This window comes from Trachurus japonicus, chromosome 22 (genome assembly GCF_045865225.1).
Source record: "Trachurus japonicus isolate A0001 chromosome 22, Traja_1.0".
Lineage (NCBI taxonomy): Eukaryota > Metazoa > Chordata > Actinopteri > Carangiformes > Carangidae > Trachurus > Trachurus japonicus.
In genome coordinates, this window is record NC_140928.1 from 15,945,472 (window position 1) to 15,966,792 (window position 21,321).

Genomic DNA, 21,321 nt, shown 5'->3' on the forward strand with positions numbered 1-21,321 from the left:
TTTTCACTCCTGTTTACCTCTGACTTCACTGTGACTTCTTCTTTTCTCTCTCTTTTTTTCTGTTTGTTTGACTGTATAAAGAATTTGCATGCCCCCCGCCACTACAGTGATTAACCCTCCATGATAAAATCACATCTGTTAAACCCACTGCTTCAACGCGAGTGCCCCCTCCCCTCCCGCTCTTCCAGCCACTCCTATGGGGAGCCAATCAGGATGTCAGCGAGGGTAATTGACAGTGCAGCCCCGCCCCCTTGTCCACCTGTAATCCAATCCGCGTCCCTGTCACAGGTAAAACCGGCCTCAATTTCTTAGCATTGCCCCAAAAAAGCGAGAAAAGCCGACAAAACCCGTTCTCTTAGTAGGGGAGACCTTGTTTGTTGCCGCGGCCCTCATCCAGTGTTTTCTACGGTAAAGAAGACGGATCGGATTTTCAGTACCAACTAGAAAGTCCAGTTCGACCGACCGAGATGTCACAGGAGCATGACAAGTAAGTTGTCCTGACTCTCCACTTTTAGCCTGCACAGGGAGTAGGTTGTCACTATAAGGTTTTAAAACTATTTTCTGGATTTTTTTTAACTCTTTTGTTTGAGTTGATGGCACATATGGATTTAAAAAAGGAAAAAAGGAAGCTGCGATCACACTGTGGTCCACCTCTGACCTGCAATGACGCCTGATTATTCAAGATTTATTATGATATCTGTGTAGAATCTGAGCTTTACTCTAGGACCACTGTGTCTCCTTATTCGTTTTCTTAAGGGTAAGTTTACAAAAACAAGTGTAAGCCAGGCGGGAAAGTGATCATACAGTAGATTATCTCACAGTTTCTCCCATTGTGCAACTCCGCTTATTTCACCTGTCATGTTCAAGCCTGTACAGGTGTATCTCCTCCACCTGTCGTGCGAGCAGAGGCGCCTGTTAGAATAAAACACTGTCCCGTGACAGCGATGGGCGGTTTAGTGTTTGATTTTGCTTCAAGCTCTAACAGTTTAAATGTGGATAGTCTTAATGATGTTTGTTTAGGAATAAACATGGTCCTCAGCGGGGAGTCCTCAGTTGAAGACAACGGTCTCTGCAGGTGCTTGTATATCCAAGTAGGCTGATGTACTATAACAGGATGTATATGAGTATGTTTAATTTTTCGGGCTGGTTGTGAGATATGATCAGTCTATATATGTATGTTGTTGTGAGGGTAATGACAAGGAGACATTTGAGGGGAGTGAAATTGTACACCTGTTAGGCGTTGGCCAGACAGACAATGTGAGCAAGCAAAGGGCTATATGAGGTTTTAGTGGATTTTACTCCACATGACTCAAATGTTTGTGTTAAATTTAAGGGTGGAAGTGAAAAAAAATATTAAGATAACTGCAAATGTGTCCAAATGTTGATACAAAAGTATTTGTGTCTTTTTTTATACTGCATGTACATTAAAAAAAATACAGGTCTATTTCCTTCATGTGAGCTCTAATTTAATATCTGCTTTAAAAGCAATTAATCTCTTTTTGTTGTCGCCATAGTAATGGATTACATCTCCTTAGAGGGGAGTTTAGACTTTTATTGGCTGTAAATAATGGATCCTATCAGATTGCAGTTTATGACTAGCACAATTAGATATAGGATTACTAATGATCACTTTGGTTTGACCATTGAGAGGAGAAAAGGCTGCATTTGTTGTAGACACTCAACCTGGAAACTGAGCCAGTCCGTTTACAGTTTACCATAATGACTTTGTTGTGGCAGAACATTTGCAGGTGGATGATTGAGGATGTGTTAGAGGGGTGAGCATTTTCCAAAGTCTGACAAAAGCACCTGTGATCTGGATGAAACCATCAACACAAACGTTGGACTAATTACTTTGTTTCAGTCAGGAGGCCTAGCGCGCTCTAAGTAAATAGAAGCTGAGCAAATTTACTTTAAACTTTGCTCTTGAAATAAATGTTCAACATTTTCTTACATGCTGAAGCTGAGCACTGTATTGTCATTTCCTTCTAAATGCAATACATCAAATCGAAGTCTGTGATCTTTAATTAATAATTGAGGTCATTACATGCAGCTGAAATACATGGAGATGCAAACCGATGTGTAAGTCTGACACTGTCCTGTTTACAAAGCAGCGACTCTCAAGGCCTCACGAAATGGAAGAGGAAGAGAAGGAGAGATATGCGGGCGGCAGTGACTGCTCATAAGAACTCATGATTATTTTCCACAAACAGGTTCCTTTACAAAAACAGTTGCAAGGCGCTGTTAACGAAGGAATGCAGCAGGGTCAGATACGTCATTCGCGGTCAGCTCCTCAGCCAATGAGCGATTCCCGAACCAGAGTGGTTGCACTGGCTGAGCCTGTAGAGCATCTTTTTCTCACCCTCAGCTCGGTGGTTCGATGGCTGAGATTTGTTGCACAATCATGGAAAATCCTGAACAACTGGTCTCACAGATGAAGAGCATCTGCATGGTAGATCTCGGCCTCATAACCTGTTTGTCTGTTTTGAATGAGGCCGTGATTGTAGGTCTTGGTTTTATGAACACATTCAGTTTGCTCAATACTCAAGAGACGCCTAGAAGCCTATAGAGGATGTGTTCATACAGTACATTTTGAATGATTCCCTCAGTTGTTGCCATTAACTTACTTTTTTCTCTTTTTAAATATCACATGAAAAATTTCATCACATGAGCTGACCTCTGACTTAGATAAAGCACGAACATCAGTAACTTATGAAGCTCTTCTCTTTCACAGTAAACGTGCGGTCCTGGTTCTCCAGAATGACCCGAATTATGGAGGTCCACGTCGCTCCTTCACCACAGAGGACGAAGCTTGGAAGTCGTTTCTGGAGAACCCACTGACAGCCGCCACCAAGGCCATGATGAGCATCAACGGAGACGAGGACAGTGCTGCTGCTCTGGGCCTGCTCTACGACTACTATAAGGTATCGGTGGGGGGGAAACCTTAGAAAGTCACTTTCATGACCACACTGGAAAAAAAAAGTCTCCAACTTTCTGTTCAATCAAAAGTGAAAATCGTATGTTGGGGGATTAGTTACAGTACAAATCCTTAAAGGTTTTTTCCTTTATGGTCGTCATTCATACTGACAGCCAGCCATTAAGCAACATCTGTGAGGCAGAGCTTATGTCATGTAACTGATCCAGGCGGCCATATAGACGGCACGGTGACCCGAGTTGTTGGATGTGATGTGGTCAGACGCTGAGCGGCTGTGTTTACCCTTCCCATACAGGTGCCCAGGGAAAAGAGAACAATAGGCCAGAGCAAGCCAGAAGCACTGGTCTCTGATGTGGATCCCAACAAAAGGTGAGTGACATAGCTGTCCTAATGCAGCCGCCACCCCCCGCTACCCCCTCCCATAAAAATAAAAGCGCAGCAGAGGGAGCCGCAGCATGACGGGAATGGAGAGATTCAAGCTCTTTAGCATTCTCTGAATTTTGTGTGTGCATTTGCATATGCAGAGCGCTCATGTAGAGAGACTTGTTCAAGTCTGCTCATGCATGTAGCTGTGACCTTGGTTTTATCTTAAACTCATTAAGTTCAAGTTAAAAGATGGTTCATAAGGTTTTATTGACTTTAAATTGGGCTGAAAGATCTTCTGACAAATCTTAATTAAATTAGAAGTAGGCTAAGCGATATTTTTGTGTTAATATAAGTCTTAAATAGTTATATCTTCCGACAGCAATCACTTACATAGAGTGTTTGGACCGAAACACGGGTCTCTCAGTCCCTCTGCTCTGCTCTGAGCCGAGGAGAAAACTTTTCTCGTATCCTACAAGTTTTATCCAATGAGGAGAGAGAACGGCATGCAGGGCTGTGTGTGCAGCCAAGGGATGCGCCTGAATGTGGTGACGTAGGGACGAGGACCAATAGATCCATGACGAGGGCGGGGGCTGCTAACTCCATCGGCTGACAAGACGTTATGGTGCGTTCAGGGCAACCCGTAACTCGTGTTTTTCCGACCTGTGAGGTTGTACCAGTTCGATCTGGTGCGAGTTCACGGGTCAGAAGTTACAAGTGGCCGTTATAGTGACTTTCACAGGTAAAACAGGTCGGAAAAACACGAGTGGGTTGCCTGGAACGCTACAAAGTCGTAAGCCGTGACTTGAAGCTGTAATTTACGGTTTCAAAAGCCTGCCTCGAACGCAGCATTAGCCAAAACGACCGGATCGCTTACTTCTGCTTTAAGAGCTGTTTGATTATCACACAATTCACCAACATGCTAAAAAAAAAGACTTTTAATCCAATACCAAACATGTGGTATTTTCCAATCTTGCAGACACCAGATCCAGGCTGGACACCCCATTGCTCCGCTCCAGGATGGTATGGAGAACAGGATCCAGGTCCTGAAGGGGCCGTTCAATATTCTCCAGCTGTCCCAGGACAAGCGCGGCCAGTTCCCTTCACCAGGTCAGCTCACACTTCAGTTACCTTCGCCTGTGACCTAAGCAGCTCAAAGGCAACAAACCTTATTGTCAGTTCCCTGATTTTTAATTTTCACTCAGACACGACTGTCACAGTGTCAATTGCTGCAGTGCCGAACTACCCACCCGTCAAGACGGAGGTGCCCACCCACGGCTTCTCGGTGACGGTGCCAAACAACTGCGCCGAAAGCGACGGCGCGCACGTGAGCGTCTTTGACCGCCAGCTCACCCACAACACGGTCCAGTTCAGCCCCAGCACTCAGTCCCGCACGCCCCCCGACTCCACCTTCTCCGAGAGTTTCAAGGATGGTTCCCAGGAGGTGAGTGTTTCGGTCCCCTTCTCTCTTAACCCCCGCTGCTGCTCTCCCCGCAACCTCCTCCTCCTCCTCCTCCTCCCTCTCCTCTCCTTCGCTTTCCTCTCTTCTCTCTGAACTTTTCCATCAGACAATAGGATATTCACCCGATCCCATGGAGCCAGCGGTGGGCTCAGTCTTCCCTGGTTTTATTTGAACATGCCAAAATAGCGGCCAGTGTGTTATTATGTCATTGTCTCACCAACACAATAAAGTGCTGTACTTTTCTCCTACAATAGCCAAATCCCTTTCTCTCTCCTCTTTCTCTTTTTAACCTGGAGGCGAATTACCTTTAGTAAAAGCATAACCCAACAAAACTCCAGTACAGGAGGAGGTGGGGGTGGGAAGTGAGGTGGTGTGGGGGGGGTAAGGAACAGAGTGTAGAGGTATTTTAAACCAAAAGAAAGGGTGATGAGGGGGAAGGACGATTTAACAAAACCCGCTCAATCTGTGATAAGTGGCGGGCGAAAGAGAGGGAAGTCCCTGCAGGGCACTGATGCTGATTATCCCTCAGGCCAATTATGAAAAGAACAAAATCATCTCTCTACAGCTCTCATATCAATTAAAGGCATAACCCCTCCCAAAATAAATAAATAAATAAAAATAAATAAAAAATGTAATTTGTTTTGCATCCTCTTTCTGTTGTTTACTTCACACTTTGAACCCAACTTTATCTGTTTCCTGTTTGTGCTGCAGGTGTTTTCCTTCCCTGGAGATCTCCAGTTACGCATGGCCCCCATGACGGCGGAGGACTACACTCAATTCAACACCGTGCCGGGGTAAGTCGCGCTGCTGCCGGCCCACCGTCCGACTTCCTACCGCCACACCGCCATTCAGCTCTTGACACAACACGGCAGAATGGCCTCATTCATCGCAGTCTCGGGGGAGACACCGGACTCCCCTCCGTGTGAAAGACGAGAGTCTGCACACACGGGTGTTATCTGGCCCTGCTCTGACACCACGCTGATTTTAGGTCATGATTCACCTGCAGTGGCGTAATGCAGCGTGCCCCATTAAGTTTGAACGCTTACAGTTTTATTTCTGTCTGGAGTTTTCTCAGAGAGATATGCATTTCTACAGAAACAAAAGAGTGGGGCTTTGGTTCTACTGCGTCAAGTCTTTACTAGATTCTTTATTTCCCATTTAGGAATAATTTTGAGTACACTCTGGAGGCATCCAAGTCTCTGCGTCAGAAGACAGGTGATGGCACGATGACGTACCTCAACAAGGGCCAGTTTTACCCAATCACCCTCAGGGAGATCGACAACAAAGGCATGCACCAGCCCATCACCAAAGTCAGGGTAAGAAAGAGCAAAGAAAATAAACCTGAAACAAGCTATAATTTAGGATTATTGTCGGCAATCGCACGCCAGATGTTATCGTTATATGCGTGGTCATCATTTTATGTGTTGTATCGTTTTCCAGAGTGTAGTGATGGTCGTGTTTGGAGAGGAGAAGTGCAGAGATGATCAGTTGAAACACTGGAAGTACTGGCACTCCAGACAGCACACGGCCAAACAGAGGTGTCTCGACATTGGTAAGAACCACTTCTGTCTGTCTGTCTGTCTGGGACTTTCTTTTTTTCATGGCTGAAATGATCCAATGATTCATCCCGGGGCACTAATTGGCTGACAGCCGGGGGGCATTCAGGAGTTTAGTTTTACCGTGGAGCAGGCTGATTAATCCTCTGTGTGTCGGCACACTTGAGTGGATGGTTGAAAGGGCAGCTTAGCGGTGGCTGACAGTAAAAGGTGTGTTGTGGTTGTCACAGTTCTGCCTGTCTGGCCAGGGATTATAAGTCTGCAGTAGTTAATGCCTCCGTGTATCAGAGATTTCATTATTTGCTTTTCTGACTTGATAGAATATTGTTCATTTCTTTTACTCAGATTTATTGTAAGATTATTTGTTCATTATTGTTTCTGCTTGTGTTGTCTGTTTTACTTTTGTCTTTATTTCACCTAATTTCAATTTTTTTGGTTGTTACAGCCGATTACAAAGAGAGCTTCAACACCATCGGCAACATCGAGGAGATTTCCTACAATGCCATTTCCTTTACCTGGGACACCAACGAGGAGGCTAAAGTAAGACAATGAAATACACAGGATGCACACGCACAGCACACACAACTTCACAGATACACAAGTGATTGATTCCATCTACTGATCACGAGGCTGCTGTTAACATCCTGGACCTGGCAGATGTGGGCTGAAAACCAAAATTAGACGTGGGTGTTTCCGCCTCTGTGTTCATGTAAAAACAAACCCAACGTTTAGTTCACAGGGTCACCGCTGATCCATGGTTTCCATATGCTTCCTTGTCTTGAACTCTTAATATGAGCCTTGAACTTTTCACATTTAGACACACTTAAAACCTTAAGCCAAAAATACACGGCTCCTCATCGTTAACATCCCGTGCGGTTTTCCCCGCAGACCAAAATTAGGGTTTCAGGTGTTGACTCCTCTTTTGTTGGTGATTACCATCCACTTTGTTCATTGTGATCCTCCAAAACAGTCTTTTAAAGAAAGTAGGGGCGTAAATAGAAGAGTGAGGATGTTGTCATCACTGCTCTTCTTGTGTGTTAGTGAGTTCTACTGGGGCAAGAAGGTATGTTAGTTTGTGTGTGAGTGTGTGAATTTTCCTGCACTTTGCACATACATTCTTGACTGGTCCAACCTGCTTGTCACCCCTATTGTGATGCTGAATGTTTAAGGTATTTCTGCACACACCAGACAGGAGTAACAAAGGGTGCAGGAATGAGGAAACGCAGCAGGGGGGCACGAGGACCAGACCTGTCATTGCCAAAAAAAAAAAAAAAAAAAGTAGTGTGCAACTGGTGACAGAAAGGAGGAGCTCCTCTCCTCCCTCAACTCTTGCTTTTTCACATATTGTTGACCCACATGTCACTCTCGGGCATCACTGTCGGCTTCAGACGCATGACGCCAGTCAGGTTAACAAACAGACTAAGAGACAACATGGTGCCACAGCTCGTCTCCAGTGTGCTTCTCTCTTCTCTCTGTACACTACACATAAATAAAGTCAGATGCAACAAACCTCTCTCGTACACGCACACGCACCAGGATGTGAGTCCAACTGTCTCATGACTCAAGGCCTGTATCCATAGGATGTTCATCCTTGTGTGTGCTCATGTCCGTGTATTTTTTGGAAGCACCGCCCGGCAAGTTGTTTTAACATCTCATCAGCGTGGTGTTTAATGACTGATGAAGATATGTGTGTGTGCTGTATGTGGCCTTTGGGGTAACTAGCCTGAAGCATAGACGGTATGTAATTGTAGTATTATTTACAAAGGCCCCTCCTTTATGTTTATCTTCTCTGAGGCAATTGAGTGGATCAACACAAGACACACATGACAGTCTATGCATTATTTTTGGCTTTTGTTTAAATTGTCCTTACCGTCTCATATATCAGTATCCTTTTGGTCTGATTTATAATTTTATAATTTTAATGTAAAGTATAATAATTTAGTGACAAGTGACTCCAAATATTATAATAGAACAGGTGAACAGAAGAAGTGCTAGAAGTCAAACTAAAATCCAGTATATTTAACAATGTATAGTTGTTGTTTTTTCATGGAAAGTCTGTTTATGACCATAGATCAATGAAATTTCTCCTTTTCTCTCTGAGCTATTTCAATGCTGCTCTGACATCAATAATACATGTAGTATACTCGGTGAAAGCCACACATCAACACCCTTTGATGATTTGATTTTCTCACCTTGTCTCTAAATGGTGTATAAATAAAATTAGGCTGCTATAACTTTTACAAGCAATATGAAGACCTCTCCATTAGTTGTTTCAAACAAGCTGTTAAGATAATGTGCTTAGATGACATCATGGTAACCTGTTTTTAACAGGAGCACCAGCAGGACAAAGGAGCGTCTCTCCACACTATGAGCCTGTGATGACTAAAGTTGACCAATAGAGGGCAACACAGAACACTGAATACACTGTTGAAGCCTCTGCTCTGTATGCCGCAGACCTCCAATCCAGCAATTAGCTAATGAGAATAATAAGAGTAAGGAGTTTTGCCTTTGTCTTATTTGTCCTGTTTCTTTTTTTTTCTTCTGTCGTGTCTCTACAGATCTTCATTTCAGTCAACTGTCTGAGCACAGACTTCTCCTCTCAGAAGGGGGTGAAGGGTCTCCCCCTGAACCTGCAGATCGACACCTACAGCTACAACAACCGCAGCAACAAGCCCATCCACCGCGCCTACTGCCAGATCAAGGTCTTCTGCGACAAGGGGGCAGAGAGGAAGATCAGAGATGAGGAGAGGAAGCAGTCCCGCAGGAAAGGGAAGGTGGCCGACCTCAATACCAACATGAACTGTGAGTTTTTTTTACCTTGAATAATATGAACAAACAAGGGACTTTCCTTTATGAAAACTCAACAATACCTATAGCTGGAACCTGAGCATAGATGTTTTGTAGGGAATGTGTCCTTGTTGTGTTTACTGCTTGTTGTGCTGCCCCCTAGTGGTCACATTACTGCTACTACTGTCCTCTACATGAATAGACTTGTAAAACGACTTCCTGTTGTGACCCCTTATCTCTGCCAGTTGTGGACGTCAAAGTGCCCATCCTCCAGAAACGCAATGATGTGACCATCTTCAAGATGATGACCGACCTCGAGACGCAGCCCGTCCTTTTCATCCCCGACATTCACTTCTCTACCTTCCAGCGCCATGTGAGTGCCAATCACAGACACCAAACTACACAAAACCACCAGGACTGTTTAGCATAGCGCGCATTAACACGTCTTGAGTGTCGGTTCTGGGAATGAACGTGTTCTCTGCTCCAGTCATGTACCGCTCGTAGCACCTTAGGTGGTCCGTAAACAGTTTGCGTTTGAGCTTCCACCCACTCTCCAGCCAGCTGGGTCGAGGTGACCTGCTTGCTTACTAGTTGGCAAGAACAGGGAGTTCTCGTTTCCAGCTCTGATAGGAGACCTACATACTGATGGCTGCATTTCAGACTGCTTACTCACAAGATGAATCATTTGCCAGTGGCTCAAAACAAAACCAGGGGGGGTCAGAGTATATTACCTACGATTATATTCAGGAGCAAAGACAGTAAGTAGATTTGAGGATAGAAAGACAATTGGACATCAATGAACATGATGTGTGATTATGTGGCAGATAGATGTCCAGATCTATAAGTAAAGTGCTGCAGAAATGAAAACCTGAGAATTAGTTAGAATCTGTGCACTTATGTTTTAATGTCTTTTGACTGGTTTACTTGTATTGATGATAGAAATAAGGTCTGTGATTGACACAAGACATTTTCACATGTTATTCTATGACATCATTTATATAAGCTATTACTGCTTGAGACTTTTTAAGTGTCTTCAAAAAGACAAGTGGCAAAATGAAACGACAGAGTTTGTTTGGCACATTAAACATCATCACGGCCCCACATGAACTCCCCAGGTCACCTGAACATCCTCCTGTTCAAAACTACAATCTTGGTACTTTATCATTTTTATTTGACATCAAGTTTAATTTTGATTGAAGAAGAAAGGCCTTTGAAGAAAATGTACCATCACTGAATCAGTTTACATGTGCGGCTGTAACATGTGAACGGTTTGTCCGGTTTTTATCAGTGCTAACCAGCACCGGCCCGCCTCTCTATGACTGGACTCTGAGCTTTGCTAAAGTTTGGTTGCATGTCACAGGACACCCACATAAGTTTGGGCACATTCGTCGTTATTTCATTCATTTTAGGGGGTTATTTTAAGGATTTTTTTTGTTCTCTCTAAGGGTACATGTATGACACTGCTTTAATCATGGTGAAAATGACTGGACAGCAACACCCACTGAGAAAAGTCACTATACGTAGACTTGGAGTGCCCCCTGCTGGATGAATAATGAGCACATGTAACAGAGTCCTTTCCCTTTCTCCTCACAAGTTTCATTTCCTATCAGTAGGATCAAAAGGGGACCGACAGGAGGTTATTTTTGGTATTGCCAGTGACATTGAACCTGACTGAGCTGTCTACACAGACCACTATCAGTTTCTGATAAACTCTGACTTTACTGGGATCCAACTCAGAATAGAATTCTATTAACAGCAACGCTTGTAATCAATAAAGACACGGGGCAAAAGGCTACAAAAAAATGGAGGCTTTCCAGGAAAACTGATTTTTTACTTATTTTTGTAAAAATGAAAGAAAAACTGCTGGAAAAATCAATTCAATTGTTTCAGATTTTTTATTTAACAAAACAATCGATCACCAATAAGTTGTAGTTGAAGTTGTAACCCGTATTCTGTATTTCACGGGAAAAAATAACACAAAATTTAGATCAGGTTTAGCCTCAAACAAAAACCTGTGACCCCTATCAGGGTTCAGTCCTGCACTTTGCTCACCATTTCTCCAGCTGTAACTGTACAGGCTTTGCTTCACACATACAGTATATATAACTGCCCTGCTGATTAGCTGGTGTGTGTTGACCAGGGCTCAGTTCTGAGTGATAAAGGAGTAAATGGGTCAACACGGGAGACTTTTCGGACGTGACTGCTGGTTTTGCCTTTGAACTGGTTGACTGATTTAGCCGCCACTGTAACAAGTTTGAGCTGCATTAGTATGTAGGTTTTATACATGCATACATACTGTAGATTAAAATCAGATTTCAGATTTCACTGCATTTTAAAGCCAGTTATTGTAGTATAAAATCTATATCATCAACAGCATCTCTGACACTTTAGTATTGTTACTTGTTCTAAATTCCTGCCTGTTTGTTTTTTTGCAGCCTTTCGCAGCAGAAGATGGAGAAGACAGGTGAGTTCATGGAAACCCTGATTTCACACTTGATCTTTTCTCACTTTCTTTTTAGTAGATTTGAACCGAAACAACCTTTGACACCTTTCCAAGTAAAGGGCATACATGAATACATATGACATTTCTAGGAAATGCCTGTGGGCTTTGAATGCTGTAGAGTGTGTGTGCTTGTGTATGTTTTATAGCCTGTTAGCTGGATATAAAAGGCATTTAAGCAGTGATTTTTGCTTGTGTGTGTTTGTCCACTGCAGCTCGGCCATGAAGAGATTACCCTTCAGTGATGATGAGTTTGGTGCACCGCCAAACAAGATGGCAAGAGTCGAAGAACCAAAGAAAGGTACTAAATGTGTGTGTGTGTGTCTGTGTTGTACTGCAGTGTCGTGCTGTGACTGTTCACATGCTGGTCAGGGGTCTTTCAATGGTGCTCTGCTCTGGGGCTAAATCAGTGTGTGTGCATATGTGTGTGTATGTGTGTGTGTGTGTGTGTGTGTGTAACCACCCCACCCCACTCCACCATCCCACACTTTCTCGGCCATGTGATTATTCCAGGTCTTTCAAAACACACACACGTGTCTGAGGCCTCCACTGACCTAACAAAATACCACTGATCACTACGTGCACACACACACACACACATGCAAACAAGCATCTGCCCTTTACCCCACATCCTATTCATAGGCATATAAGGCTTCTTTCCACTACTAAATTTACTATATAAATCAGTACTGTCAAATGTGTTGTTGCTAGAAGAGGAAAGTCTGAAGTTAGGCTTCACCTTTGGTCTTTTAAAACCTGTTTCTCACCGATTCTGCATAAAAACATCTGCACATAATCAGTAGCTTCACAAAGCCACACTGCTGTAGGTTGTGTTGTTGTTGTGTAAGTTTTCGTCTTGGAACCGTCTACATATAATTGATTGAAGCAAATTAGATGCATAACAAAAGTGATGTGCCAGAGGGTCCCAAAAAGACGGAGGTTTTCTCCAAAGGTCTTTCAAATGAACAATAATTGTTGTAGTCTTTGAACTTCTCACAACTCATTCCCACACAAAGGCCATAACCTGTTATGAGAGGTTACAAGTGATTTGTCAACTTATATTTACTCAAAATGAAACCAAAAATAGTCAAGGTTAGGTTTCATCATCTTCCCACACAAGCTGTGGTGTTTTTGTAGTTTTCTAGTTTGCTCTGGAAGAGAACTTGTTAATGTCTGAGTAAAGAGACAGTCTGTCAATTATCTGTTGTAGGCTACTGTTCCCTTGAAATGACGTCTGTCTCAAATAAAATTATCCATGGCTGCTCGGGACCTCAGTGAGCGAAGCAGAACTGTGGCCTGTGACAGGAAACTTCACCACCACATCACCATTCAGTCACTTACTCCATCTTACATACTGTAGTTTATGTCCATTTACAAAAGTGGATCAAACAAGTGAAAACTCCTATACATGTAATTTCATCTTTAAATACAGGCCTACTTGAAAACAGAGGATGTTTTTTTGTCTCATTTAGAGGCCACAAATATCACAAGTTCCTGCAAACAGGTTGGAAAACAATATGAGAAAATCTATTTAGAGCCAGCGCTATTTTGAGAGGGCAGTGATGTGGTGAATGAGAGGTGGCTCTGTCACTCGCTGTGTGTCTCTTTACAAACATACCAGCGTTGCATGATGAATGTGCTTTCTAGGTGTGCTTTGCTGGGCCCTGTGCCACTTCTTTGATGAGTTTGGATGAGTGCCCATGCAGTGTAGCAGTGGGATTATTTAAAACTGCCTTGTGTATAAGTCTATATATTTGCAATTTTACTAAGGGACTAGCCAAACCACATGTGTGAGATTTGCTACTTATGAATAAAATTGGGAATGCACAAATGCCTCAAACCCACACAAATGTACCAAACTAGACTTTTGTCAGAGATCAGATTTGATCTAATGTTCTATCTATCCGATCCATAAATGCTTTGCTTTGACACCCGCCTGCCTCCTCTTCCTCTCTCCACCACACAGTCCTGCTGTACGTGCGCAAGGAAACAGAGGAGGTGTTTGATGCCCTCATGCTGAAGAATCCCACGCTGAAAGGCCTGATGGAAGCTGTAAGTTGTCCTCAGTTTATTGTGCTGGTAATGGCTTCTATTGCACTTAATGTTCCTGCTTCACTTTGGTGGTCTTGGCAACGTACGCCGCGGCTTGACATCTAGTTCTCTTGTGTGTTTAAGCGACTACAGCAAGAGAAATGAGCTGTGACAGGACCCAGGAATAATGTCAGGGAGGATAAGAACAAAGAGTGCATGGGGTGGGCGAGACACAGAGAGGGTGTGAGGAGGTTAAAAAAGGACACGTGGGACAATAAAGTCAAGAGAGGGGGCAAAAGGGGAAAATGGAGGGCAGGGATGGGGGGAAAAGGTTGTCAAAAACAGGACGCGGAGGCATCCTGGGGAGAGAGAAGGTTAGGCAATGGGAAATGGGGGTGTCAATGGAAAAAAGAAAGAGACAGGTGTAGGATTACCTAACAGTCATGTACCCTTGATAAATTTGAAACAGGTGAATGTGTTTGTGAAAGCACAAAGGACTAAATTCTTCTCTGTGCATAATCTGTTTTCATGTTTTTTGTAAATGATTCTTTCAAGATGTTTTACGCTGATTTGTGTCTTTTCTCAACCAGATTTCGGAGAAGTACGAGTTGCCTTTGGATAAGCTTGGAAATGTGTATAAGAAGTGCAAGAAAGGGTGAGTATCAGTCATTAACATACACACTCTGACTACATCTGAGACTTTAGAAAAGAGAAAGCATGATATAAATGAAGTGACAAATGCAAAATTGATTTCCTCGTGTTATCTAAGGTAATTATTCTCTAAAATTGTTTTATCTCCATTATTCTGATGGTTTTCTTTCAAAATATAAATTCAAAAATGTCAGTCAAGAAACTTGAGATTTAACCTAATAGGTATTCAGCCATTTATTGCATAATGAAACCAGCAATCAAACCAGCTGCTGTAGCCATCTTAGCAGCTGGTTGACTTACTGTAACGTCCAGTCTTTATGATAAGCTGAGTGCAGTTTCATATTGACTGTACAGACATTAAAAGCAGCAAAAAAGAAAAAGAAAAACACTCATATAAAAGAGTTTCTTTGGATGGGGATGTAGGAGAAAAGACGCTAACACACCTGTGTGTTTTAAAACAGAATTCTTGTCCACATGGACGACAACATCATCAAACACTACTCCAATGAAGACACCTTCCAGATCACCATGGAGGAGTTGGGCGGCATGTACAAACTCACCCTCACTGAAATCTGATTGGACTGGAGGATGTGACATCATCCTGGACAGAGGGGTGATGCAACAAACGGAGCCATGAGGAAAAGTGGTTTACACATCTAGCCATGCAGTGATTATGGACTTGATCTGACATTGAAATCATGTTGTCTGTGTGCTGTATTTGTGTCAAACAGATTTTAAAACATTAAGTCCCAAAGGAGGTATTTAAAAAGGCAGAGCTCTTAATAGACAAAAATGTTGATTAGAGATATAAGTTATACATTTTGCTATGTTTCAAAATGTTTTCTTTTTGTGCATGAGAAGTAACGAGTGAGGACAGATTTGATTGTTATGACACTTGTTTAGTATTTACTGAGACTATGAGTTGCACCTATGAGGGATTTTTTTTTTTTTTTTTAAATCTTGTTTGTAACGTCCCAAGTGACTGTGGTGCTGCTATACCTCATTCTATGCAAGCAGCATTGTTTCTCATATAATATTAGTCTTTGATCAGGAGAAACAACTATTTTTCCCTTCCTGGAGCCTTAGCACTGATGAGTACAATCTGTAAAGTTGGTAATATAGTGCACAAACTGAAGACAGCAAATTGTTGATGAAGCCTCAGTGGTTCAGTGTATTAATGCTAAACAATGTGGCAGTATTTAGTGTGTACAACTTTATTCCATCATACAGTTAGGCTAGAATATTGTACATGTTTGTCGTATGTTTTTGGCATAGTATACGTGCTATTTGTGAATGAATCAAGACATGTTTTTCCACAGATCAATCTAAATAATGGCCTTCTTATAAGTATTAAACAGATAAGTTTATTGATAAGAATTCTAAAACACAGCTACCCCTCTCCTGTAGAGTAGTTTTCTGAATGGTAGTAAAATGGGTCAATGAATGTCTAGGGCAGTTTAAACTGGAGGTGCAATATGATGTTCAAATTCTGACACATTCAGAAAAAGAAATTTCTCTATTGCCATAACTACAGTATATTATACATAAACAGCCTTTTTTTTAATGAAATATTGTACATATCCGCTGAAAATGGGATTTGGAAGATCCCTCCTTTTGTATCTCAGTACTTATTGTGTATATATTTATTAATAAGAGAATGGATGTGGGTCTTTCTTTTTTTTTAAAAAAAAAACAACAAAAAAACATATTTACCCAAATTTTTATTATTCCTAATAATATAATGTGTTTTTCTTTTTATATGAAGTTATTCTAACATTATGTCAAGGTATGAAAAGTTATTAACATGTTTTTAATTATGTATTTCTTTTATTTCTTTTGTAAAAGATTTGTTGCACAAAGTGCTCAATAAAAGCTCTCTAGTAGCTGCCATTTCTGTTGTCTAAGAAATGTTCCTGTTCATCTTCTGTCAAGCCATTTGATCATGATTTATTTTTTCAATTTTTCCTCTTTCAGGATTTGAAAAGAGTAGATCAGTGGTCAATGTCAGTGGTTGAGGTGTTGAGCTGTGCCAGTGTCTGTCCACAGGAACAGATGTCTGGGCCTCACTTCTAACCCTGTGGGCAGGAAACAGGCATGACAGGACAGACTGGAGCAGAGAGGCTGTTCTGTCGGAAACCTGGCCACAAATTTCTACGCACACTGTTTGCTTAAAGTAGACTGCCATGTTTCCATTTCTCTTGGTCCACTACTTTAGTGGTTTAGACTGAAATATCTCAGTGGCTATCCAACAGATTGTCATCAAAGCATGTGGAGATTTTCCCAATGGTGAATCCTCATGACCTCAGGCCTTTTCCTTTTGTGTCACCATTAAGTTCATGTTTGTGTGGTTTCTACAGCTATTTGGAATTACATTTTGTCCAGACATAAATGTTGCCTCCGGAGGACTTTCGTGATCCCCATCTTCCCTTTAGAACCTGACGAAGGTCTCAGGACCGAAACGTTGTTCAGCTCAATAAAATCTTTGCAAGTGATGACAGTGTGCGGGAGCTTTCTCTCACGTCACTCAACTACCAAGGTCTTCTCCAACGCACCTGCCAATCCGTGCCGGTGTGCACAAGTTTCAGCCTGGTTTTGTGATCCCCATCTTCAAAATGTTATGACCCACAAAGACAGAGGATATTTATTAGCATGAAAGCTTAAGCTAAGTAGTGACCATTATAAATGTACCATAGCATGCTAACATAAGCATTTTACTTACCTTTCTACCTCTACTTTTCTTCAGGCTTCAAACTTTATTATTCACTAATACAGTGGTTCCCAACCTTTTTCTTAAGGGACCCATATTTTTACCATTGAAAACTTTGGTGACCCCCCCGATGTAAAATAAAATAAGGAACATCATAACTTCTTTTACATTAAATACTTTATTATATTTCAGTAATTTAATAACAGCATTGAACAAACAATCAGGAGAACCTGTGTATGATTACAACATATTTCTTCAGAACTTGTACTTTTAAAAACATAATTGCGTTTTTAAAAGTACAAGTTCTGAAGAATATGTTGTAATTTTACACAGGTTTTTTCTCATTGTTCCATGCTGTTTTTCAAATTCATTGTGACTGATATTGCCCTGCTGTATATTATGTATTTAATGTTTTAAAACTGTTGATATTCAATCATCTATTGATATAGGCCTATAATTGCTCCTCAGGGATGGGTTAAATGCAGAGAAAGAATTTCACTGTACTAGCTGTATATGTGACAAATAAAGTACCTTTAATTTATTTGTTTATCTATTTAAATACACAAATAAATGTTTAATGTGTCCCTTGAATTTAGTTGATTTTGTCACATATATGAATTAAATGCTTAGCCTACTCATTTATTTAACATTTTAATTACATTAAAGCAGAAGTAAGTGGTCCGGTCGTTTTCGCTAATGCTGCGTTCCAGGCAGGCTTTTGAAATCGTAAATTACAGCTTCAAGTCACAACTTACGACTTTGTAGCGTTCCAGGCAACCCACTCGTGTTTCTCCGACCTGTTTTACCGGTGAAAGTCACTATAACGGCCACTCGTAACTTCCGACCGGTGAACTCGTACCAGATCGAACTGGTACCACTTCACGGTCGGAAAAATACGAGTTTCCTTGAACGCACCATAACAGTCCTCGTCCCTACGTCACCACATTCACGGCGTTCCTTGGCTGCACACACAGCCCTGCATGCCGTTCTCTCTCCTCATTGGATAAAAACTGTAGGATACGATAAATGTTTTCTCTTCGGCTCAGAGCAGAGCAGAGTGACTGACAGACCCGTGTTTCGGTCCAAACACTCTATGTAAGTGTTTGCTGTCGGAAGATATAACTATTTAAGACTTATATTAACACAAATATATCACTTACTTCTGCTTTAAAATTATTAAACCCCTTAAAATCAAGAGGGCTTCGCAACCCCCCCTGGATCTTTGGCGCCCCCCAGGTTGGGAACCACTGCACTAATACATTGGTTTATGATCAAATTTCTGCAAAACAGTTACATTTTCATCAGCTGTAGGCTAGGCCTACTATGTGTCTGGCACAACTTATCAAATGTTAACATGCTTTACTATAGTTTTACTGTTTATAATCAACTGCTAGCACTAACTGGCTAACTTCACCTGTAGCTCCTTTAAGATACACAATTAGACAACTGACAACTACATTGTGTTCATAGTCAGCTGTTGAACATGCAAAGTCATAAAAGATGAGGGTTCAGCTGTGCAGGTACAGGGAGGCCTGAAGCCTCATTTAGTTATAATTTAACTAACCAGCCACGCCAGCGTTGTGGAGCTGCTGCCCCATGGTCATAAAGTGCGAGGCCATCTGGTCTGTCTCTGGCTCACTGTCTTTAATATCCCTTGTTCATACTTGACACGTCCAGGGTTAAAACCACAGTTGGTGTCAAGATGCATCTCCCGTCTTCTGGATAGAGGAGACAGACGTCAAGGCGCTGGCCGGGCTGACAACCCAGACATATGGGTTCTCTTCTTTGTTTTATGACATGTGTTCCTGTTAACAGTTTATGCAAATGTCATATACAAACTGAAACTGGATGGAAACTGAAGGAGTCAGAATGAGTGAGTTGAAACTGTGAAAGTATAATAATACAAAAAAACAAAACCAACCACAAATGCATAACAAAATTCTCTGCTGAGTTCCACAAAGCTGCCTGTTCATCTGTTTTTTGTCTAGTTACTTTTGTTTAAGCTACGCACATTGTTGCAGTTGTGTGTGTTAGGACGTAGCCTGTGGTATGGAGAAAAAAAACATGTCATAAAATACAGATGTTTTTCATAAAATCATTATGTATATCAAATCATGGCAATTGTTTTATTATTCAATGTTACACTTTGCATTGGGGCTAAAACCTGGAGTTTTTCATAATGTTTGGATTGTTATCCTAACTAGAAAATTTCCTCGCACAAATTTTGAGAGTGCCACGGGGGGCAGTGCCTGGGCATGAGCTCTGTCAACATGGGAATCAAACCCACAACGTTTACATCAGCAGTCACATATTGCACAGATTTACAGAGCAACACATACTACAGTTGGATAGGTCAGTGGGTAATGCCTTTGTCTTCGGAGTCGGAGGCTGGGGGTTTGAGTCCCAGTCATGGCTAGTATTGTATGTTACCCAGGTCAACAAGCTCTGCAGAAGAAGAGTTTGCTGCCTCTGCAACCTTTATGGTGTTTCACTCTTTATGTCAGTGAAACTACTTCTCTGACACCAGCTGGCTGTGTCCTCAGTCAAAGCAAATGACTCCTGTTTAATCTCCCTGCTGTTGACATCTTGATATTGTTGACTTCCCTGAGTTTAAGTGCTACACCAGTGTAAGTTCTGCTCTCTGAAGTTGCAAACTGATGACAGTATAGTGTACCAGACCACCAGTGACCTACTTTGGTACTGTTCAAACATCTGAAGTGCAGCTCTATGTGATACGCACTCTTCAATAACCTAACACATTCTTCCCTCAGCAATCCTTCCTCTGAGATCCATGTTTCACGTATAGTTTCATGATAATATGACAGTATTAGTCTTTATATCTGTGGTGGCAATTTGCTATAAACACCGAACACCAAAATTAAATAATAATTAAATTATTTCTAGTTTCTTATCTTTTAGTATTCATTATTATAAAGCAGTTCAATTCTTAGTCACATGGATAGAGAAAGTCTGCGTTGTCCTCACAGTTTGAGTCAATATGTTCCAGCATTTTTGGATGATTCACAGCAGTGTTGAAAAACCAACCTCCTACTGTGAAGCTCTTCACTCACTGTGTGTGGAATTGATGATATAACAGGATGAAATGCCTCTTCATCATGCCTCTGTGATTCAGTGTGTAGGTACTGAAAATAGCAATTCAATTTAGTAATGAAAATAGACACATGCCTGCAGTGCCCACACAGTTATACCATGATCTTACACTGGTCTTTAAGGACATGTGCACTGTTCAGCACATTGACTGTCAATACATAACATACAAGTGTTAGGCTACATGTTGAGTGGAGAGTGGACTGGAGACCCTTGTCTAAACAATCAATTAGCATCCATAGGCCACTAAATGAACACAGTAAGGTTTATAAAAGTCATAAATACGATTACATCTCATGCTGTAAACAGTTTTTGTGTAACTAAATAATTGTCTAAGGTTCATAAAGGTTCAAAAAGCAGAACACAGACCGAATAGAGAAAGTTGAACTGAATTTGTGCCATTGATGGCTTGATGAAGAATGAGAGGTGAGCAGGAGATGAACACCTGAACAGTAAAAGTGTGAGATGGAGGAACACGGGACTGAGAGGGGACGACTGAGAGAGTGATGGATGGATGGCAGAGCTGAGCATGAGCAGCGAGCAGGATGACACGAGGTGGTGTCACGTTGAAGTACTGCAGGGCTAAGGAGATGATGAGATGCAGGTGTGGTGGCTCAATCAATCAGGAGTTGGGGTTGAGTGGAGCAGGTGAGGAGCTGGAGGGAACATCAGGGACATGCATTATAAACACACACACAAAGAGAACCAATTCAGGAAACACGGGGAAAAGTGGAACACACCTGGAGCCTTGACCAGGACCATGACAGTATCATGTTGTATCATATTGTTCACGTTTGCCAAAATGTGCATGCATGCACGCACATGGACAACTCTGGTATACTTAAATGGACAACCCTGTATCCTGACCACCACAAGCTCCTCTGCCTATAGTAAACTGCAGTACAGTGGAGCCTGTTGACTGCAAGGATTCACATATCAGTCAAAAACTATGCTGGCTGATATGAGTTAGAAATTGTACACACACAAACACACATCCTTGTAATGCTATCTTTGTGAGGACACTCATTGACATAATGTATTCCCTAGCCCCTTACCCTAACCTTAACCATCCAAAACAAATGCCTAAACTTAACCATTACTTTTAAAGCAGAAGTAAGCGATCCGGTCGTTTTGGCTAATGCTGCGTTCCAGGCAGGCTCTTGAAACCGTAAATTACAGCTTCAAGTCACGACTTAGGACTTTGTAGCGTTCCAGGCAACCCAC

At 41.9% G+C, this 21,321-nt stretch overlaps 1 protein-coding gene across 1 annotated transcript; it reads left to right on the plus strand.

Annotated features, from left to right (window-relative positions):
- Positions 1–281: 281 nt before the first annotated feature.
- grhl1 (grainyhead-like transcription factor 1) lies at positions 282–16,172 on the plus strand. The gene is made up of 16 exons (XM_085766799.1): positions 282–487; positions 2,732–2,921; positions 3,228–3,301; positions 4,275–4,405; positions 4,501–4,739; positions 5,469–5,551; positions 5,920–6,073; positions 6,198–6,309; positions 6,759–6,853; positions 8,872–9,115; positions 9,346–9,473; positions 11,536–11,564; positions 11,816–11,901; positions 13,567–13,652; positions 14,222–14,286; positions 14,744–16,172. Exons 1-16 carry the CDS (start codon positions 468–470, stop codon positions 14,856–14,858), a joined length of 1,851 nt encoding a protein of 616 aa, XP_085622925.1. The 5' UTR covers positions 282–467; the 3' UTR covers positions 14,859–16,172.
- Positions 16,173–21,321: the final 5,149 nt, after the last annotated feature.

Bases quoted from the DNA above. Each gene is read 5' to 3' on its own strand.
- grhl1 (XM_085766799.1), top strand. From the start codon at position 468: ATGTCACAGGAGCATGACAA. The intron at 4,406-4,500 runs GTCAGCTCACAC...ATTTTCACTCAG, and splicing joins CGGCCAGTTCCCTTCACCAG to ACACGACTGTCACAGTGTCA. The intron at 6,074-6,197 runs GTAAGAAAGAGC...ATCGTTTTCCAG, and splicing joins AGCCCATCACCAAAGTCAGG to AGTGTAGTGATGGTCGTGTT.